Consider the following 23,295-nt stretch of genomic DNA (forward strand, 5'->3'; position numbering starts at 1 on the left):
GGCAGCTCGGATCTGGAGCTCTGCTGCAGCTCATGATTTATACCCTCCCAGCAGCAGAGCCCCACAAACCAGGAGGATCTGCTCATTTTCAAAGCTCTTGTTTATAATGCACGGAGCAGTGAATCCCTGTGGGTCCTTGCAGCTTTCAGGCTGAAGCTCTGGATACTGTCAGCAAAAACGAAATCTTTATCCCATTCCTGTTCCCCCAGGATGAGCAGAAGGAGGAGGTTAGCATTGCTTTGTTTTGTTTCTTTGGTTTTTGGTTTTTTTTTTAATGAGTTTCGTGGGTATAATTAATGCTAGTGGTAGAGATGCATCATCTCCCAGTAGATTTTAGTAGTTATGAGCCTTTGCTTAGCTAATGAGTCCGGATTTTAAAGTCTAGATTCTGCTGTTTATCCTCACACCTAGTACAAATAAGTTCACTTAAATCAATTGAATTGCACTAGAATCACCAAAAGAAGCAGCATGTGTATGTTTGTCTTCAATTTAAATAACTGAACAAGTGCATAAAAAGGTTGAAAGGCACTCAGTCCTTCAATAAAAATAGTCCGACCTTGCATCTGGCATTAGTTGAAGTTTCTCTCTCATTATCTTGTTCTTTAGGAGCATTCTTACATCCTGGGTTGTAATTTGCACATTATAATGTATTTTGAAACAAAACTGTGTCTTGTTCTGGGGTTTCTTGAGTGTGTTTTATAAGCAGAATTGTAGGTTTGAAAAGAAGTGTTCCTTTCTGAATGGGCTGCTCATGACAGATGGTTCTCATTGTGGCAAAGTCATGCAGTGCCTCAAACCTCTAAGTGTATAAATTTATTTGAAGGAATTGAATCACTGCTGCATCATGGCCATCTATGAAAAGTGTCCTTGGACATAGCAAACAGTGATTTTTGAGCCTTGCCTTTTCCTTATTCAAAGAGAACTATAAAATTCGTTTTCAAGAGCATGAAACTGTGACACCTCTAAGAAGCACATTTCCTCTTTCAAGAGATGCAGCACTATCTTTAGAAGGATCTCCCACTGATAACAGCAAGTGATGCCTCAGTATGGCCTTTTCAGGTAACTGTTTGGATAAAACCAAAATAGCTCATAGATAATGCTCCATGCTGGATGTGCTTCTGTCCATGCTGTCCAGGGCATGGAACCTGCATAATTTACCATCAAAAACTTGCTTGTTCCAAGAAAACAAAGGACAGTCTCATTTGTCCCTCACTATCCAGTATTTGGCTCAGTTGCTGTTTCTCTTAATCACCTGTTGCTCATCAGCTCTGTCCTGCTGCAGTTGAGCTGATCACATCCTTCTGCCTTCCCACTTCCCAGAATTAATCATTCCTCTCTGTTAGCTTACCTCTTTCGGCATCTTTCTGAGGTGTTGCAGTACCAACAACCACATCCTCTCTCTGATGGAACATCCCCCCTCTCACCTTCCTTCCTGGCTGCTGTGTTAGCACAGTTAACTTGCCCTGTTGCTATGGAGGGACTACAAGTTCTGCTTTACCACATCCTTTGCAGGATACAAGAGGCGTAGGGGGAGGAGGAGGCTTGGTTTGACACCAGGATGGCAGGGGGGGAGGGTTTGGGGCTTCAGTTGGTTTGGGCTCTGGTGAGGAAGGCTCTTTGCTGTAGTGGTAAGAGCAGCCCTTGGAGGCAAGACCAGGAGGTTTCTTGCAGGATCACCTGCTCCTGGAGCTCCACTGCTTCTGTGGCTTCTGACTCAGCCTTCTGGCTGCTGCAAAAGGAGCAGTTGCACTTCACAGTTTAAGCTGTCAGCAGAGAGAATGAGACACTGAGATGTTGAGAGCATGTATGTGTGTGTGTGTGAATGCCTTGGCAGTCGATGACATTGGTTGTACTCACACGGGGAAGCTTCTCCCCGTGAACCACGTGCTGGGTTTTGCAAGGCTTCCATAATAGGTGTTAAAGTGGGTCACCATGGCAGGAGTATGGCTGTACTCCCAGTGACCTCTCCAGCAGGCAGAGGTGTCCTCTTGCCGACCTGTTGCTCTGTGCTGCTGCCCAGGAAGCTGCTCTCCCTCCCACCCCTGCTTTGGGAGCTTGGTGTTGGCTTTGCTGCTGTTTGCTGCCATGGGGTCTGTAACCCAGTGCTGTGTTCTAGTCTGGTGTCCCTCTCTACAAGGAGGTTTAACCTTCACCAGTACAAAGCTCACCTTTTTCATTAGTGGGAGATGTACCTGTGCAGCTCTGCTGTAGGTGGACCTTTTTGTGAGATGTTGCAGTCAAATTGGTTCCCTGTCAACCCTGACAATCTGGTTGTACTCCCAGGACTGGCCTTGCCTCAGAGCAGCTGGAATATTCATGTTGCTCTCCAGGTGCTGGCCTTTGTGCCAGCTGCTCATGGCTTTTCTCAGAAGTGCTTCTTATTTGAATTAAGTCAGGTTTTCATTCAGGTAGGATTAGGGTATGGCTGAAACCTGCCTGTGGGACAGCACCTTGGCTTAATTAGCAGGAGGGGTCACTCTTGAGTTTGTGGAAGGTGGTTTTTGGGGTGGGGATGAATGTGGTTGGTCTCAGAAGCAATTACAAGGCTGTGCAAAGGGCCTTGCTATTACACTGGGGTAATGTTATTTTCTATCCGAATTAAAACAGGCACAAATATTAGAACTTATTTTGCTTTCCAGCTTCAGCAAAATGCTGAAGAGGGTAAGCATTTCAAGGCTGAAACATGGCCCAGAAACTGCCTGTTATTATTATTATTATTATTCATAATGTCTATTGAAATAAGCAGGACAATTAGAGGTGAGTTTATCTAGCAACGTGAAAGGTATTTCAACCTAAAACACAGTATGTTTCCACTCTTGCTTTCTGTCAATTCCCCTTCACACAGGTTTGAAATACACTCAGTTTCCTAATGATGCAGCCAAGAATCTTATGTTTGTTTCTGTGTTCTCCTAACTAGATCAACTTCCCAGGTGAATAGAAGAGATAGGGCTTTATGGAAAAATGTGTTTAGGGGACGGCAATGAAAGGAAGGTGGAGATGGGCAAGTAAGATGGCTTTTTTCTCTGGGCTATTATTCAGCTCAAGCAGAAATTTTGCCTGTTTAGGCATCCTGGTGAAAGGTCAGGAAGAATTTATTTAATACACGAAGGGTAAAATGAAATTAAGCATGTATGGCTGAAGAGGTGCTCTGCAGGACAAATGCGTGTGATCATAAATAGCTTTGTTAACAAGAACCGGATGCATGGGGGAATGGAAGGGTATGCTCAGAAAACAACCAGTGAAGCCACAGCATCGTTTGAGTGTAAACCAGGCAGAGATGGTGTCCCTGCCCCATCCGTACGTGCTCCATGCTGCTGTGAGTGCTCCTTGTCTCTGCTGCAGGAAGGGAAAGGTTGGTGTCCTGTATTCCATATATAAACAGGGACGTTTGTTTAGTGTCATTAACTGAGGGTTTCACTGACTGTTGCTGACAAGTTTTGTGTGGGAAGTTGATTCTCATTAGTAGTGGCTGAGTCACCAGATGCTGAATTGCTTTGGTATTTTCTACTCATCTCTGTTTTCTGGAAGGCTCTTGCAGTGGTAGCCTGTATTTTATGCATTTTCTTTCATAATTAATTTGCCTGGAGACTGTTAACATTTGCATATAGCTTTATTGTAGGTCTCTGAGGATCTGTGATCTGAATTCCTGTGTATTCTGCCAGCACTGTAGTGCCATATGGAACTCAGCCGAGCCTGCAAAGGGCTCATCATCTTGTTAATTATTTTTATAATTTGAAGTTGTTAAACCACGGAATCTAAAAAAGTAACTTAGAATTTGAACACTGTAATGTATTCTTGATCTTCACTTTAATTCCTTTTTGCCTCTGAAAATGAATGAGAGGTTTTTTAAAAAAATGGGATGTGAGAGGAGAAGGTATGACCAGAGGTAAAAATTAGCTATTAATTCCCCTATTCCTATTTTTTTTTTATTAAGGGCAGTATATAACCAAATAATTTTGTGAGGAAACAGAATCAAACTCACTGGGGAATGAGGTAGTAGAAAGTCTTCAAATATTCTTAACATTCAAGAATCCTGGATCTTTTATTGTGTTGCTGTATTAGAATTACAGGGGGAGTATGCTGAATAGAAAGGCTTTTCTTTTGCTATTAGCATCTGAATTTGCAGCATAGTCTTTCTTCATTACTTGTCTCTGTGTTATTAGCATTCTTCTTAATTTCACACTTCTGCACTGTCACCTGTGAAAGCAGCACAAAGGGTGACAGTGACAATTCAGCCCTGGATACTAGTACAGTAAATGCTGCCAGCTCAGTCTACTCTGGGCAGGTTTGACAGGAAGATTTAAATTGCAGAATGAATTGGTAAATTCTCCCAGAATCTAATGTTTTGTTCACAGTTGAAACCAAGTAGAAACCCCAGTCCTTGTGGCCTGGCTGTGTGGTGGAGCTGGGCAGGGTGAGTCTGTCTGGCTGCGGAGAGACTGAGGCTGCAGCTCAAGAGAAAAGTGAGGACAAACCCTTTATTTCAGTTATGTTAAGGCTGAAGCCCCTTGGTGGCAAATGAAGGTCCATCAATGGATCTGAACACGTGTGTTGAACTATTTTGCAATAGATGGAAGCCCTCTAGAAAGAGGAAGGAATATCTCACTGAGCTGATCTTCAAAGGCCTCATGAATAACACTTTATTGCTCAATAATTGGTTGTACTTCATGTTATATGGCTGAGAAATGGGAAGAAGGTTTTTCTTTTGTTTTTTTTTTTTCTTAATGGCTAACTTTCCTGTTCCCAAAATACTTCATGTAGTTGGGGAATGTGACTTCAGGAGGGCAGTTGAGAAGTGAAGGGGATTTGACAGCTTAAAGTAACCGTTCAAATGAAGCGAAGCAAATGGGCAGCTCTATTTCCATTTTAAGCATTGTCAGGGTAACAGGCATGCAGCTGAATTTCAGAAAGAATGCATGGATGGGAGGTTATTTGGGCAGTGGTAAAAGCACCAGGAGAGAATTAATGGAAACAGAAACGAGGTTAGAAAATGAATTTAGAAACACACTTTGCCTTAGGGTTAAAATATTCAAAGCATTCTGGGTACTTGGATGTCAGACTCCTGTTCAAGTTAATGACTAAAGTTCTACTTCCCTCTTTCGAGCTTCGATTTTTGTGTGCGTGCTCAAGAACATGTTCAGCTCCGAACAGTTTGTTTTAAGCAGCAGAGGCTCTGCTGTCCCACCTGTGTGAGTCAGGTGGGTCAGCTCCTGTATTCCAGCTCCTCCATCACCTGGGGAAGTGTTTGTATTGGCACATGTTGCTGGCTTTGGGAAGGAGGTGGAATCTGATGAAGGGGAGTAAGTTACAGTTACACAAGTAGTTTAATTACATGGACGTTGTGACGGTCAATTAGAAGTCTATTCTTTCCAGGAAGCTGATACCACAATAAATACAGGCACTTGAAACTGGGAGAAGATGAGGTTTGGCAGGTTGGAAGGACATAGTAACATGAAGGCTGTGGTGGGAGCCTACTGTGATAGATAACTCACTGTCAGTGCGGTATTTCTGCTCAAAGAGTGTTCTTAGGTGTGAACCAGTCTCTGAGCCAGAGGAAAGTAGTGAATTCTTCTAGAAAATGTTTTGGTGTTTCTTTTTCAGAGAAAACAGGTGCGGTGTGACCTTTTGTTTCTCCCTCACTGTGGTCTGGTGGGAGCGTTTTTACTGAACATTGCATCATATTTCTTGCCTTGTTTTCTTGAATACTAAAGCCCTGTGGAGTTTATTGTTTCCTAATGTTCTCCCTGACTGGAAGGGTAAGGATGCTGCAAAAATGAACAGAGGAGAGTCTGTATATTGAAACTGAAAGTTGAAACAGCAGCTCCTGGGGCACCTGAGCCCTCTTGCAGCTGGTGACTGAACCTGCAGAGCTGCAGTGGCACAATTCACCTGCCAGGGCTGGTGCACTTTGTGCTGAAAGCATGTGCTATTTTCATTAGACTCCAGAATAATCGAGGGGTTTTTTTAACTCTTCAGATTCCATCCCATAATGCATTTTTGTAATGAGCTTTGAGAAAAGTAAATCAATTTCTAAAAAGTGGTTTCAATATTGATGATTTGAAGGCATGATATTGTTGTTAACTGTTCTCAAAAATCTCTTTTTCAGAGGTGTTGTTTTTGCATTGATTACATGTATTCCTGGACTTTGGGATTCTGTGAATTGCAGATTATGCTGTATGATCCACACATTTTGTGTCTTCTGTCATCCTTATGATTCATTAACTCAGGGCCTTTGCCTACCTTCAGTGTCCTTCCAGATCCATGGAACGAGAAGGGCAATCTCTGTTGTGTCCTTCTGGCTGTGCTGCCCTTCCTTTGGAATCTCGTGCTCAGCCAGTGATGGTGTTGCCAATTTTACTGACTTTTTTTCATCCTCAAGGCACTCAGCAAAGGGAAGGGACAATGGAATGTGTGACCCCAGTGTAACACACTGCTGTGGGGCGTTGGCTGCTGAGTGAAATGGCACTTGGGCCAACGCTGTTCCATGCCCAGAAATGAACAGAAACTCTTCTCTTTAGCTGATCTGAAGAAGAAGATCTTCCCCTTGCCTCTCTTCTTGATAGTGGAAGTCAGTGCTTGTACTTTATCTTGTTGAGGTGGTTCTGCCTAGAGCTTGGCACTGGGCAAGTGCCTCATCTCATTTTATAAATAGAAATTTAGCATCTTCCCCTGGTTGAGCTGTCCGACAGCTGCACCACCGTGTGCTCCTCTTACACTACTCCTCAGGGAGTTTTATTTCACCAAACTTGGCCTAGTGAGGCCTTAGAAACAGTCCAGCCAGTCCCTCTGTGGGATGACAGCCCACACTGAGGCAGCTACATGGCGCCATTGCTGGGTTTTTATTCAAACTCTGATCTAAATGATGCTCTGAGAATTGATTCAGGGTGGGCTGATGGTGGGAGGTTTGGACAAGCCACCACCAGGGTTGCCTTTTCAGGGTGAACCTGCTCTATCTTGAAATCTGGATTACCTTGAAGGGCAGGATCTCCTTGAAAGGCATTCTTTCCTCTGGGAAACCTTGACCTTTCCTCTTTGGATGGGGTCACAGTAGGATAATAAGCTAGTTTCTTGGTACAAATATGATCTATCTGATAAAGATGGTTAAATTTGCTTACAGGGTTTAAGCAGTGAATTTCCCTGCCTGAGATTTCCCTTCTCTAAATCAGGAGTGTGTGAATCAATGTAAACTTGTGACTAATGGACTTCCCTGTGGGGTATTTATTTTATATGCATGTGTTTATGTTAAATAATGTAAATTGTGGAAGTGTAGGGTGTGGGAGAGCGAGAAGACCTCTTTATCAGAAACCTTCAAAAGGCCATGTTTGCACTATTCTCCTGACTCCAGCATAATCCCAGAGATGGAGAGGTGGTATATTTGAAGCTGAGCAGAAGGTGCTTCTCTGTGCTGGCATCAGACTCCAGGCTGAGCTGAGCCCTCTGGCAGGAGGAGGACCAGTATGTTTCCCCTGATCTTGTCTTGTCCCCAGCTGTGAAACTGTCTGAAATTGAGATTTGTATATACTCAAATATGTACATTCTTAGTCTGCCTGTGCCCTTTCTGCAGAATGCACACATCCTCTTTCTGGGCAACTGATGCTAAACTGGTTCAAGGGTGATTTATACTGCTGGAAGTCAGGCTTTCATTCTGTGTAGTTTTAATTTTTTTTACTTCCGTTGCCCTTAACCACTTTCTCATAGGTCCTGGAGCACTTAGTCCTGGAGCACTTAGAAGTTCTTTACTATTTTTGCAACTTTATACTATTACTTTTTGCTATTCTGCCCCCAGTGCCTCTTTAATTGACTAAAACCCACGTAACTTAAGTTGAAACTTAGTCTGGTTTGGCTGACTTGGTTTGAAATAGTACCTGATGCTAAACCGGAGCAAGCACGCAATGCACAAACCCTGTGTGCTATTCCACCTGCCTTACCTGCTGGTTTAACTTGCTTCTTGATGGTGTTTTGCAAATTTTGTCTTCCCCTTCAAATTACAGTTAAGCAGTTTTATTAGCAGGTTTATTTTCTTTATTAGCTCCTGTGTACATGACTGTATTCAACGTTGGCAGAATCCCTCCTGCCACCAGTTCAACTCACTGTCACAGCCAGATGTGCTACAGAGCAGAAAGTGGTATTTGATAAAAGCAATGTATTCACAAACCAGGCTTTGTTGTAGCCTTCAGTTATTTTTCTGCTCTGTGTCTAAAGGGAGTGGGCTTGTCTGGCTTTTGTAACTCTGTGATAGCTCTGCAAACTGAGTCACAAGGCCAGATCTTTTGCAGAGAAGTATCACTTGTGTCAGAATCTTTGGTAGTGGCAGTTCAGCATCCGACCCAAATCTAGTGCCGTGTGTAGTTTTTTGGAAAACATGGTAAATTTACTTTTGTAGATTGTGCAAACTTGCTCTCTATTTTCCTTGTAAACAATAATGGAACCTGATGCCAAGTAAGTCAGGCTGATATTAAAGCCCTTGTTTATTTTACAAGGTATTTCTGTCAAAATAAGTATTCACTGTATCGCAGTTTAAAAATTTTATTTCAAGTATCGTAGAAACAGTAGCTTCTGCAAAGCTGTGCAGAATGGATGATTGTGGAATTTGAGTGCTGTTGAAGTAACCAAATTTTAAAAAATAAGGTGATTATAATTGAAATCTGCAGATAGTAATAAACTGGCTTGGATAATTAATTTGGATTTAGAGTTGCTTAATTTCTCTTGGCATTTGCAAATCCCAAACTGACTTGTGGAATGTTCTTGATTTTATTGAAAACATGTGTGACTGTTTTTGAGGGCAACAATATTTGAAGAACAAAGTAGTACTTGTATATAAATGAAGGTAGACAAGAAAACTTTCAGAAAACGTAGCTTATGTCATTTTGGGGGGCATCGTGTCATCTGTTTTGGAACAAAACAGGCTACAGAGGAATTGAAGTCTGCTCTGTAAAAAGATTAACTGTTCTCAATAACATTTTAAATTCATAGCACTGACAAAGCTGGAGTCTAAATCTACAATATTCATATGAAAATCAGAATTATTAATTGGGAGTAGATCCCAAATTCATGGAACTTCTATTAATTCTTCAGAGTAAAACAAAATACTGTCAAGAGCATCTATTTCTTATCCTACGTTTAAGTATGTTTTTATATTAGAAGATGGTATTTAATAGAATTGCCAGTATTTCTGGAATGAAACTGATTCAGAAATGAGTAATGAAGAATGTTACTGAACTGGGCTCGTGTTAAAATACAGATTTCTGTTGATAAAAAACCCGTCTCACCATAAAAGTATCTAACTGGTAATGGAAAATATTAACAACACTTTGTATATGGTGATACTCCCTTTGGAAATTAATTTTAGTTGTCTCTATGTTCAAGGAGACTAAACTATTTTTTTTTCTTTTTTTGATTCATTGCAGGACCAGTTTGACAACTTAGAAAAACACACGCAGTGGGGTATTGATGTTCTGGAAAAGTACATCAAGTTTGTAAAAGAAAGAACAGAGATTGAACTCAGCTATGCAAAGCAGCTTAGGTAAGTTGATATGTAAAGTTCTGGACTTTGAGTTGCATCTCTTCAGAGCCTGTAATCAACTCTAAGTTTGCTGTGTCAGTGGTGATTTTGTTTATAATAATGGCTTTTAGAAAATAGCTTTAATTTAGAGATTGGAAAGTAAAAGTTAATTTAAGATCTTGTTGTTATATCTGCTAGTAATCATATGCTTTGCAAAAAGAGAGGTTATTGAGGTGGCTGAGCAGCACACTAGGGCTTACTCACGGTTTATGCATGATTAATGGCTCAGGCTTTGAGGACAGCATTGTAATGTTTTCCATGAAATTAGGGCTGCTGTGCACAAATGCTGAAGGGTTTAAGAATTCAACAGAATAATGATCATTTGTTAGGAGAAGTTTATGTTTTCCTGTACTAAGACAGGCCCTTTTTGAACGTGCATGGGGAGAAACTGCAGGTCAGAAAGTCAGGCCCAGCCCATGGTAATTTTTCCTATGTAGTTAACAAGGTTACAGCCTGAGATTTGAATTACAGTTTTATAACCTTTTGAGGTGTCTCCTGATCAGAGCAGAGATCTTTGTGAATTAATCTCAAATAATTCCTGCTGGGTACTTTCTACATGTGCATGTCTGGTTTGATTGTAGACAGAGAGGAGTATGTGTGAACCAGACACAGAAAATGTCTTTCTTGAGATAGATCCTGAGGAAGGGGTGCTAAGAATCCTCCCACAGGAGAAGGTATTACCTTGCTTTTCCCAGTAAGGTAGAAAAAATTGAGACGTGATCAGGGCTTAGAAGGAAGAACAGCACACAGCTGGTCCTGCTGCTGCCTGTGGGGCAGTATTTTTGGCAGCCAGTAGTGACCAGTGCTAAAGTGGAACTGCTGGAGTTAATTGGGAAAGGGAGAGCAGGAATAATTCTTCCTAACCTCTCCAGTAAACTCACCTTTTATTTGCATGGTGATAATAAATCTGAGAACTCTTTCCATCTTCTTGATTTTTAAAGAGATGGGATCTGAGGTTTCAGTTGATCTGTGTATCTAAAACACAGTGTCTATTAAAAAAAAAAAAAAATCACCCAGAATTTGCTTGTGCTTGAATGGATTTGAGATGCACAATGGCCTGTGATTTATGAGGAGCTGGTAGTAGATAAATCCCCCCCCTTGATGGCTGTGTGCTTTCCCAGGGGAATGCCAGGAGGGTTCCCCAGGGTTTCTGCTACAGACAAGCAGGAAATAGAAAATGACTCGTGCAAGAACAAATTGTTCACATCCTATGGAGAGGAGCAGAGATTGAATTGCAGGGGCAAAATGAGCTGGAACAAAGAGTGTGTGACTGGACTGGGAAAGCCCAGCACAGTATCTGTGTGAGCTGGCCTGTCTTAGGAGCAATCCTGCACTAGACTCACTGGATTATTCAGGATGACGCATTCCAGGTGTAAAGAGCTTAGTTATTAAATTAAGCACACAAACAAAATGTAATGAAAGTGAAAGATGGTTTTACCTGTGACCATGTAGAAACTATGAATTCCTGAGCTTTATTTCTTAGTGTGTCCTAGACTTCCCAAAAAAAACCTTGTTCAATTTTTTTCTTGCCTCTCTGTATTTTTATGGTTTGAGGACAAATACATCTGTCCCCAAGGAGCTCGTAAACACAGGGCTGCTTGGAGGCATCTAAGAAGTTAGAAGTATAAAAGAAAAACCCAAAAATGTAGACTTGTCAAGTGTGGAGGTAAAACGGTGCTGGACATTAAAAAAGAAAAATAAATCATGCATCTGCTTGTATTTAATAAGTGTCCTTAAGCCTGGTGCAAACTTTTTTTGTACCACATCCATTTGGTTTGAAAGGGCTGCATCACATCACTGCATGTCATAACATGCAGAAAATACTATTAAAAAGAGACAGGGTAACTCAAGGTACTCCTGTGGATGTAACCCAGTTTTGTTTATAGTGTAAGTAAAGCTGCTGAAATTTATTTCCTTCTGTGAAACTTGTATTTTCTGTTCCATCCCTGGGTTCCCTAACTGGCTGTTTCTCCTCTCTGACTATCTACATCTCAGCCTAGTCATCTATTGAAGTTTAATTTTCTTCTATTTAAAAATGTTTCTTTTCTTCCTCTTTATAATTCTGCAAATGTATATTTATTATTTTAGGTTAGACCTACATACCATTTACAATTATCCTGGTTTGAGAGTTCACTTCAGATCTGATATGATTTTTTAAATTGTTTTGCATTATATTTGTTGGATCATTAAGCTAGGCTAGGAGGGAAGGGATGTAGAAACTATGGTAGAATGCTTTTTCTGTCTTTTAACTTCTCTGGGGCACTGATGTGCTGGATGCTGTGCTCCCAGTGCTGAGGTGGTGTGTCCTTGTCACTTCCCTTGCAGCACATGCACTCAGAGCATCACAAAGGGTGTCAAAACCCTTGCCTAATGTGATGATGGATAGATAGCCTCAAGGAAAATGTGTTGGAAAAAATGCTTCAGGTGTCAGGATAATCTGAGAATCAGAACCCCTGATGTCTGACATCTCTTTCTCTCACATTTGTCACCCAAGTTGAAATAAGGGAGCAGAGAAACAAGCTGGAAAGGCAGAAAAAATGATGCAGAGTGAAGGGCAAATAGAAACACTCATGGTGATGGGTGTTTAGGGTAGCACAGAATCTTTCCAGAACTGGTGTTTTACTCCTGGTCTTTATTATGTGAGTTCCCTCTGTAATCACTGTTAGCACTTGAAGGTGTCACTGCTTCGTGACCTTGGACCTGGGCAGTGCTGGTGGTGACATTGCCCCAGGACATGCTGAACTCCAGCAATACTGGATTCAGTATCACTTGTGGTGGTTTTTTGTGTGTAACTGGTTAAACCCCTACATTTGATTTTAGAAAAGGAAAAAAAAATCAAACAACTTAAATATATAGACTCAATTTGTATGTTGTGTAAATTGCGTAGAAGATAATGAAGTGTTTAACCCAGCTGCTAATCCTTGGTAAGTGGTTTTTGTCTGTGAAAGCAGACTGTGGGGGTTTTTTTGTGAGTTTTTGTTTGTTGTTTGGTTTGTTTGTTTTTTTTTTTTTTTTTTTGCCTCAGCTCTGTAGCATTTCTGCACCTTTAAAGATTCACAGGAAGCCAGTTGCTGGGTATGTCAGAATTAATTGGGCAGCGTGACAGTGCAGGGACATTTGACTGTGTGAAAATGCCTTATTATTGTAGCCTTATGTGCTTGTTTTCTTGTGGTTTTTCCTTTCCCCTTCCAGCAGGTGCATGGAAAGAGGCATTTCCATGGCATACAAAGGGTGCTGTAAGATTCATTTTCATCATGCAGAACAGTTTGCAGAACCCTTCCCATGCTGGTGTTTGGTGGAAGCTGCAGAATTAGAGAAGTTCATTTTTTCAGAGCATGCTCTTGAAGAGAAGGCACAGACTGAGAGGGAGAGACTCATTTGGATCCCTTCCAGTTGAGATACTTAAATTTTGAGGAACACATGTTTGTCTATGCAAATCTGCCAGCATTCTGGCTACTCCTCTCTTGGGGCAGATGCTCCTTAATTCCTCAGGGAGAACAACAGGAATAAGAAATGTGAGATGAGAGGCCTTGCTCTCTCCAAGTCAGCAGTAAAACCAGCATCAGCAGGGAATGGGTTACACCTCTGTAAAAGCAGTTTCTTTACAACTCAGTGTGTTCTGGGACTTCTCTAAAGAGTTTGGCATGGATAAGTCGATAAAACTCAGTCCTCCTTTGGACAATGATTCCATCAATACTCCTTGTGTGCTGTTCTTAATTGCTGAAGCAACCTTGTAAAACTAAACCAAATGGCTTCCCTTTCACAATAGGATGAGAGGCTGCCAAAGGGAACAGAGTAATATGGCTCAGTTTAGGACAGAGGAGTATTGAAAAGGCCTTAAAATTGCTCAGTGAGATTTGTCAGCTCTGTGGTGTGTGCTGGTTAAGGGGTGTGTTGTGCTGCAGTGCAGTGCATATCGTGATGCTGACACCAGCAAGGTGCACTGAGGGCTGGCTGGGCAGCACACCTTCACAAACCCCTGGATTTGCTGCTGATGAGGGGCTTGCAGGGCAGTGAAAATCATGCAGTCACTGTCAGATGTGCTCACAGCAAGGTTCAGGTTTCTTATTTAAGATACAATCACTCCAAGAGCATGTTGGTGTTTTAAAATTAAATCAGTAGTTGGCTGGGGGATAATGAGATGCAATCATCTGTGCTAATTAGGATAATCAACTGTCACACTTCCCCCAGCATTGGTTGATAATCACAAAATGATCCCCCTTTTGCCATCTCAGTGCAGCTTCCCACAGCTTTATGAAGGTTTTTTTTTTTTTGCCTTCTAATCATGCTGCTAAAGGCAGGCAAACCTGCCTGGCCAAGAGTGTCATCTGCTGCATCAGATCACCCTTCCTTGAGATGACTTGTACTCTAAAAGAACCTCTCCTTTAGATCAGGTGAAGGAGATCTGTGCATCAGCAGAACCACAACCCAGGTGTATTGACTCCATGACCTTAATTCAGCAACTTCTTGGGTTCAGAGTCTATTACTTTGTTGTTAGTTACAGAGCCTGGAGCACAGTGCAACCCATTCTTTGAGTGTTACTACAACAAAATCAAAGCCTGATTATAGTCATGCTTCTAGAAAGCATGATAAAAACTCCTCACAGAATGTGTGTGCATGTAAAGGTCATCAGGAAACTTCAAAGGATATTTTAAAATTTATGTATCTCTATTTTTAATTTTAGGAACCTTTCAAAGAAATACCAACCCAAGAAGAACTCCAAAGAGGAGGAAGAATACAGGTATGTTCATGATCCACTGCTGGGTGAGCACGTGTTGATAGAGGATTGGCAAAGTTTGGGTGATCCCCTAGGATTTGGCTTGTAAACCAAAGATTTTAAAGTCCAGTGTAAGAATATAGAAATAATAGATGCAGAAACAGGCTTATGTGGTTGATACTAAGGAGTGGATTTGGTCTGTAACTACTCAGTTCCCTTATGTTGCAGTTTCTGGCTGCCTGGGTTGGGGGTTTTGTTTCATTTTTTCTTTAATGTGCCTTAAAACCTTCAAGCCAGACTGATCCTGGCTCTTTGAAGTGAACGACCAAATTCATATCTGCTTTCAGCAGGAGCAGAAATAGTTGTTAATTTTGGCATGAAACTCAAGCACTCTGTGTAAGTATTAAATTACTCAAACAGGCTGACAGCACAGCTTAGTAACTTACAAAAGGGGTAATGTTCTAACACCACAGAGGCTCCTGCAAAGCAGGGTGGAGGATAAGGTTTGTACTCCCAGTATCCTGGGGCTTTCTGCTGTTGAAGGATGTGACACAGCCTCACCTGTCTGCTTTTGATTCACCTGCTCAGACCTGTGTCCCCATGGCAGAGGATTGATGTGCTTGCAGACAGCAACAGAGAGCTCAGCTCCTTCTCTGAGCAACATGGTCCAGGTGATGAGACACCACAGGTCACTGAGAACATTCCTGCCCTTGGGGAGAGTATTCTCTAAGGAGAACTTTCTAGAAGATGAGCTTCCCAACAGACTCTAAACCAGAGTGAGAATCTTTCCTCTCAGAGCACCGTGACCCTGGAGTTTCTCAATGTCAGTGTTTTGTAATGCAGCTCTGAATAAGGCATGGCAGGGGCTGACCCTCAGCCTGGTGTTTCAGGAGGTTGCTCTGCCTCTGGAGAGCCCAGCAGCAGCCTCAATCCCTTGACCTTGAAATTTGACATGTTTCAAAAGAGTTTGGATGTGGGTGCAACTGGATGATTACATTAATACAGATTTTTTGGGTCAGCCCCCCAAGCTGCTCTATACAGCTACTCCAGTGGCTTGTATAACAGAGATAACAGCCTTCTTGCTTGCTTTTAAATTTATTTTTAGTAACATTGTTTGGGAATCAGTTATTTATGCCATTGTTTCCTGAGATATTGGTATTTACACAAGGAAGATTATGTTACCAGCACAATGGCTGTTTTGGTCTGTACCCAGGATTAGGAATAAATCTGCCTTTGGATAGCTCTACCATAAATGGGTATTTTGAGTTTACTACAATGGGTTTTGACGCATCCTTCATTGCTGAAAAAGGATATTGGAGTTGAATGATTCTATGTGGCGTGGCACAGAAAATCCTGTGTATCCTTTGCCCTTTATAAATACAGTGTTCACCTCAGTGTAGTTACTTCATGTCTCAAAACAAGGTCTGGGGATTTGTCATGTGACCTTTGGGTGCCTTGGATGCTGCTTTGAGACAAGCTGGCTAAAAATCAGCTTTTTCAAGCTCATTGTCAGTCTGTAGTTCTGTGCCTTTTATACCTTGGGATTTTTTTGCAGCTGGGGTTTCTTTCATTTCGCATCTTGACTGTGGATGTTTCTGCTTGTAATGGATTATGTGTTCAGTCCCTTTTAGTCCTTTTTTTTGTTTAGTTTTTCCTGGTTTTTATTTTATTCTGATGTGTTTTTCATCCCTATTTGTATCACTCCCATCTATTTCCTCTAAATATCTCTGTCTTTGCTTTGATTTTTCACCTTTAGGTGATGTTACCAGTGCAGGCCACTACTATTTAATAATAATAGTTTTTCTAGTATGTACTAGTGTCTTGCTGCTGGTTTCCAGCTGCCCAGCACAGCCAGCTGGGGTATTTAAACGCAGCTCTGTTGGCACTGGGATGAATATACCACTGACATAATCTGCTGTTTCGAAATTTGTGTGCACAGATGTTTGTTTCTTCCTTTCGATAATACATGGAATGCTGTATGGGAGATTATTTGACATGAAAAATAAACCTTGTGATGGAAGGTACTAAAAAATATGGGTTGACAACGAACACTTGGTTAGTTAACTCGCTACTTATTTGAAAACATTATAAACTGTATATGATTTAAATCAAATTTACGCTGTGAAAAACTTTCTTTTCTAGGCTATGCTGGCCAAAATTTTGCTTGCTTAGACAGGATTTTGCCAGGTAGGATATACTGATGACTCTGTGCACTGAATCGTAGGACTTGAGAGAGTGTAAGTAGAAATGTTTGGTGAATAGAGATTAGAAGACTGAAGCCTCAGAGCTGTGCTGATAAAGAACCTGGCACTCTAAAGCAGTGATATTTTAAGAGCCAGTGTCAAACTGTCTAAGTTGAGATAGATTTGTCAGACAACTGTCAGTGTGTGGCTTCCTTTGGAGAAATTCCTTCCAGTGAATCTGTGCTAATTCATACCCAGTCTCACATAGCAACGCTAAGTGCTTAAGGAGGATCCCACCTCCCTTTGCAGGGTGTCTGTCTGAAGAGAAAGGGACTAAAAGCAAAATGCATTTCTGTCCTTTGCAGGTACACATCAACTAGAGCCTTCCTAGCCACTTTAAATGAAATGAATGACTATGCTGGGCAGCACGAGGTCATTTCAGAGAACATGACCTCTCTGATCACTGGAGAGTTAACACGCTATGTGCAGGAGCTGAAACAGGAGAGGAAATCGGTAACTGATCCTTTTTTATTTATTATTCACAATGAATTGCTATTTAAGACAGCTAATTAGTGGTAGTGGAGTTCAATGTTAAGTGAGATTTATTTGTAGTTAATAAACATGAGCTGTGCTAATGAACCAAGCATTGAAGAAGTGGGTTATGTGCCCTGGCCGAGTCGCTGAACCATTTGAATCAAATGTTATAAAATCAGACAGCAGTGCCTGCAGGAGAATCCCTGCTAAATAAGGTCAGAGACCCATCTGTGCTTAAGGCTCTGTTAGCCAAAAGCTTGCTTAGGGAAGAGTCCAGCAGCACTGTGTAAAGCCTGAAATAAACAGAGGAACTGCAGGGCTGAGGCTGATTGAGAGAATTATTTGGATTTTGATTCACATTTTTGTGCTTCTCAGCCAGATCTGGTCAACAGAACTCTGTAAAAAAGTTATTTTAATAAGAAATAGGGGGGTTGTCTTGTTTGGTGAGTGTGGAGAATGTGGTTTTCAACCTGTTGTCATTCAAGACTGGTAGAATTAATAGCTTCACGTTAGTGCTCTATCTCAGCTGGTACTTTAGGGACCTATGTGCCTGCTACAGTGAATGTTCAAAGCTGATTAATTTGCACATTGCCAGCTCTGAAAAATGGGTTGTTGAGATGTGATTTCCTTCCTTCCCTTGAACCTTTTTATCTCCTGATGTGTGAGCATAGGAGAAGGATTCTAAGCACTACAAATACTCATAGAACAGGTATAAAACGACTAAGCAAAGTGCAAAGGGAGCATGAGGGCATTATATTTCATTTCCAAACTGTTGGTCTATTTTGGAAAATGCAAAAATACTCCTGCAAAACTTCTACATTTATAAATAGTCCCACTAAACACTAAGCATGTGTTGAGGTGTTGTGTGGGACCAGAGCCCTGGAAATCACCACCTTTTCCTAAGTATAGTATTGGAATGATAATTCTGTCAACAGAGGAAAAGAATATATAGACATACCTTTAATCTGCAGAATGGTGTGTAATCTTTGAGGGGCAGCATGGGAGGATGTTTTACATATAGCTGTGATGAGAATGTTTTCTCAGCCCCTCCATGACCTTGTATTCAGCATGGGTCTGGTATAATAAGCCAAGCAAAAAAAAAAAAAGCAGCATTCTAGTGTGGCATTTTCTGTCAGTTCTAATGTTTGTGCCTGTTTTCTCAGTTATATGGGCACATAAGGTGATTGGAGTATCTGTTAGACATTTTAAGTACGATGGAAGAGGGCTCGCAATATTTCTTGTAAAGAATTTGAGCAGTAGCTATTGGTTTTTTGGTTTGTTTGTAAACTTTTCTATTAAGTATGTCTCATATAAGTAATGGGTGAATGACAGGAAAATCAGCTTAATATTGGCCTAGTGATAAGAGCATGGGAACAGCAAAAAGCAACTGACAATGTATTTACCTGCTGTTGCTGATAATTACTGGTCTTTAACAGAAAGCAGTTGTCAGTCACAGTTGTTTTGTTCTTGCAACATAAATAGAAGCTTATATGAATTAGGAATCCTTGTCTGGTTCCTGTAGATTTCTCATTTATGAGAAAATGGTGTTGAAAAGGAAACTGTTCCCACCCTCAGGCATTTTTCATACACAGCCTCTCACTTCATCCTGTAAAAGCATTGATTCTGCTGAGATCTGCAGGAGGGGAGGGTGGTTGTTGTGTAAATATCACAGAGGGCTGCAGCTTTGATAAATAGTTTTATGATATCAATTAATGAATGATTTGGTATTTCCAGAAGTTTTGCTGGCAAAGTTCTCGTGCTCTCTGCTTGTTCTGCCATCAGCTGCTGTGCTCCAGGTCCAAAGAATCATTTGGATGAGCCACTCCTGGGGCTGGGTCCATGTGTAGGAGTTGGGAGACCCACATTCTTGTCCACTGAGTCTTGAATTAAGTCATTCAGGTGTCCAAATACCTGTAAAATGGTACAAATTCCCAGTGATTTCAGCATGGCTGTGGTAGATAAGCACCCTTGCTCTTTTGGTTATACTTTACACACTGGAAGATGGAAATGATACACAGAGGTGTCGTACTATAAATGTGTGAAAGATGAGCTCAAGTTCAGCAGAAAGTGGTCAGGCAAATCAGAATGGTGTTGGAAGGGACCTTAGAGCTTATCCCATTCTCCCCCTGCCATGGGCCGGGACAACTTGAACAGACTGCACCAAGCCCTGGCCAACCTATCCTTAAACACTTCCAGGGATGGAGCAGCCAGAGCTTCTCTGGGCAACCTATGCCAGGGCCTCTGCATCCTCACAGGGAAGAATTTTTTCTAATATCTCTAAATGTAGCTGAATTTACAGCTTCTGTTTCCAAAGGAAACCCTTTGATGCACAAGAGTGTTTGCTGGAGTCACATGTGATGAGCGTGGCTGGTGATCTTTAAACACGTGGGGGCTGGTGCCTGCCTGCTCTGCTCTGTTTTCATGCTCATTTAGCTCTATTGATTCAAGTGGAATTACACCAGCAGATGATCGGGGTCACACAGTAATAAATCACTTCTTGTGTTTTCCTTGACATGTGCAAGCCCCTGGCCTGTAAGTGGTGCAGAACTGATGCTGTATCACACCTTACATTGGTTTTACGCTGGATAAAATTCATTTGGCATGCAATTTGTACATATGTTGGGTTTGTCTGGCTCTCTGGAACTTGTACTTGATGGCTGCCTATGTCATGTTTTTTCTATGAAAGACAGTTGCTAGTGGTGAAAATAAGGAAAGAAGCAATTAATCAAAACCAGGCAGGACGAATGTGCAGGTTGGACAGGTGGGATGATGTGCAAGCCCAGTGGTTTGGTGCTGTTGTTCAAAAGACAGATGCCTCCTTTTTCCTCTGATCTGATTCAGAGCTTGGGAGAGTTCTGGGTTACCTATGCATTTTTTCAGATCACGTGCTTTGTTGCATGATGGCTTTTGACCATCAGAAAGTGGTTACAAAAAATCAAGCAAAAACTCTTCGTGTGAAACTTGAATATCTTTAGCAACAAAGGTGAATCAATGACTATCCTATTACACATTTCTCTTCCACAGGATTGCACTCAGTGTTGTCACTGTACCAAATGAGTTGTTTTGCCTTCACAGTCACTGAAGTCAGGTACACACCCTGCCTGCTTTTCACACAGGGAAACACACTCCTTGCGTTGTTTCAGTTCTTCCCAGCTGCCCAGTGAAGTGAAACTCTTTATAGTGTAGTTCCTCACTTGAACTTCTTCTTGTATTCTCTTGATGTTACTGTGTCCGTGCTCTCTCAGGAGCAATTCTCATCCTCAGGGTCCTTGTTAGCTGCTTAAAAGCTCAAATTTCAGTTCAGTGTTGTGTGAAGGGCATGCCCCATCCATCTTCCTCTTGAGGTTATTGAGGTTAGATGCCTGTGACTGAATTCCCCTTTGCTGTTGGAAGATGTCACCAGGTCACACAAATGAGGTAGGAATCACCTGAGTGGTTCAGGGAAACAACTTGCTTCTGCAGTCATGCTTTGTGTGAGCCCAGTGTCACCAAAGCCTTACTTTGGGGTAGCTCTCGAAGGTGTCAAGTTTGAGCTGGAGGCCCTGCAGTGTTACAAAATTGGGTCTTAATCTTGTTCATCTGTGACAAAAGAAAAAGGTGGTGATCCTGTCAGGTCAAGGGAGTGTTTGGACTTTACTTCACGAGCACTGACATGTAATACACTTCTAGGTTGGAAATGTACTGAGCCAACCATTGAGAATTTCTGTTTGTTGTCTTTTTTTTTTTCCCCTTAGCACTTCACAGGGCACAGCTTGATTTATAGATCCAACTATGGCTGAGGAAACCCTTCTGTAATTTGGATAGAAATTCAAGAATTATTTCCTGGGGCCATTCTGATTTAGATCTGTGGTCACAAACTAGGTCTGACTCACGGCCTCTGGAAGCAGCTGCTCTGTGTAGCCTTTGCTCATGTCAGCTTAGCTAAAAATGTATTTGGGAGTCATGAACTATCTCTCTTATTACTGCTGCTGCTCTCACCTCTACCTCCACCTCCCCTTGGGGCTGGTCTGGCTCCATACAATCAAGCATGAAAGCCAAGAGCTTTGCTGCAGACTGCATTGGTGCAGCACTGGGATTCTGTGGTTGGGAGAGAATTTACCTGATGTCAATACATTCCATTTTGTGTGGGGACAGAAGGGGAACAGGGAATGAATGAATCCTTATGGGTACCATGGGGGCAGAACGGATCTGGTTCTTTATAGTGGAGCATGTGCGCCCTCCCTGTGTGCATTCATCGAGGGGGATGCCTGTCAGAGGACTTTCTGTTTCTTGTAGGCTCTCAGGTGTTGATGAAAAGTAAATAATTGGAGGAATTCTGTCACGTTCACTCATTCTGAATAGTGCCCTGTTCTGCAAATAGTCCTGTGGTTTTCCAGAGGATTTCTCCCAGCGTGGAGCAGGCGTGAGGCAGGATGGCAGCACACAGCCCTGTCAGGAGTACAATGGATTTTTCCATGTTGCATTTTGGATGTGCCTCAAGGTCTGTGTGTGTTTGGAGCACAGCTGTGCTTTGTGCTGCAGGGGCACAGAGAGACATTGCTGCCTTCCAGAAGTGACAAACCAATGGCCAAGCGAGAGGTGGGAAGAGAAAAAGAGTGACAGCGAAAGGAAGTGATTTGCCAAACTTCAAACTTCAGGTTGATGCAATTTAAACCAAGCTTTACCCAACTCTTATTTTGGGACTAGCCCACTTCCAGCTCATTGCCCTATGAATGGAGTGAAGGTCTTAGTTTTAATCTAAATATAAAGGTATTTGTGGGAGATTATGTTGTGCTTGATAAATCACTCCACAACAGTCCTAAATATTCATCCTCTTTCTTGCAAGGTATTTCAGCTGTATTTCATTAAGTTAAATTGTACCTGTAGAGCATTAAGTAGTAATTACTAAATAAAAGAATGCAGAAAATTATTCAGGAAAGATCATCATAAATTCTGTGGATTCGTATGGAGTCTTTGTTGGTTTTCACTAAATTACGGATCTCAAATGCAATAAAGCTGTATTAAATATTGCTGTGTTATCATGTAACTGTGCTGTGAAGGGCAGTTCTGTGAGGGGAAAAAAGCAAGTGCTTATTATGAAAGTTTCCAAAGCATTGTTGTGTGGGAAACTAATACTAATACCCCTTCAACTGAAAGGTGTAATGTGACCTTTGGATTTAGCAGGGTTAAAGCTGAGACCACTGAACTCAATATCCTGCTCTTCCCAGTTTTGAATGGGTACATTGAACTATGAAATGATAGTCCAAATAAATAAATTGGCTTCTGTTTACCACATGAAGGATTCAGATTGGGAAAACAAAATCTGTTTACTAACAAATGTAGTTGCATTTTCTGTGAATTAGCTTGAATATTGCTCTGCAGAGCAAGAGCCCTTTAGAGGGACAAGATGAGAGATGCCTTCTATGAACAGTAACATTTCCTGCTCAGTGCATGACTGAGAAGATGCCTGAGGGTGAGGGGGTTGAGCATTGGCCATGGATGTATTCTTCCCTTTGTGACCTGCCTGTAGAGCCACAGAGATTGGCCTGAAATGAAAGAGCAATGATAAAGCCAGATGAGTGGTGCATATGTTAACTATGGAGAAGGGTATTCATCCAAGCCTGTGGCACGTGGTACATGTGGATATGTTCAGCTGGCACTTTAGCTGACATATAATATTTTATATATCTGATGCAGGTCTTGATAGTCCTGTGTAGGTGAACGTGTGCATGAAGGTATATGGAAACAGCTAGAAGTATTTCCTTGCCTCTTGAGGCATTAACTTGTACATCTTCTGGTTTTCGTAGTGCAAGACTTACACAGGAATGTCACAGACCATTTCAATTCACATCTTTTAACTGTGGATCAGCGGAAGGGGAGTTTTGTGACAAGACTGGGAAGGAGAAGAGGTGGAAGCTAGAGCAGCATGTTCCTCTATACTTACTGAAGGATATAAAAGCACAAACAACTTTTCACACCATAGTTTTTAGTAGTAATGTTGAATCTCCATTTGAAAAGCCCTAAAGCCCTAGGTTTGCTTTTGTGGAGCACTTGGGAACAGGTGAGCTTTTAAGGACAAGATTAGTTCCTAGGGATGGGTTGAAGGAGGGTGCATGATCTCCAAACAACCTGTCATACCAGGGCCTGATTCCAGGGCCTGCTGGCCTTGCTGCCCTGAAGGCAGATGGTTCAGCAGGACCTCTCCAAGAGCTGGCCAATACAGCAGAGTGCTCCCAAGGATCCCTTAGCTCTGCTGCCATGGAGCTGTACTGGAAGCTGCAGGATTGCAGTGCTGCTCCTGCACACTGCGGGATTGTCTC

General features: G+C 41.8%; 1 protein-coding gene across 23 annotated transcripts in view; it reads left to right on the plus strand.

The window, feature by feature from the left end:
* Positions 1–23,295, plus strand: part of FNBP1 (formin binding protein 1) — a 94,693-nt gene that overhangs the window by 20,215 nt on the left and 51,183 nt on the right. For 22 of the 23 annotated variants that reach the window (XM_048325758.1, XM_048325757.1, XM_048325772.1 and 19 more), the window contains exons 1-4: positions 3,263–3,352; positions 9,408–9,523; positions 14,247–14,303; positions 16,828–16,975. In XM_048325758.1, coding sequence (XP_048181715.1) covers positions 3,278–3,352; positions 9,408–9,523; positions 14,247–14,303; positions 16,828–16,975 — 396 coding nt within the window. In that variant the 5' untranslated portion in view covers positions 3,263–3,277. Of the gene's footprint in view, positions 1–3,262; positions 3,353–9,407; positions 9,524–14,246; positions 14,304–16,827; positions 16,976–23,295 lie in introns of those variants that run through there. The other variant, XM_048325761.1, reaches the window with a different exon arrangement.

Source organism: Corvus hawaiiensis, chromosome 21 (genome assembly GCF_020740725.1).
Source record: "Corvus hawaiiensis isolate bCorHaw1 chromosome 21, bCorHaw1.pri.cur, whole genome shotgun sequence".
NCBI classification, from domain to species: domain Eukaryota; kingdom Metazoa; phylum Chordata; class Aves; order Passeriformes; family Corvidae; genus Corvus; species Corvus hawaiiensis.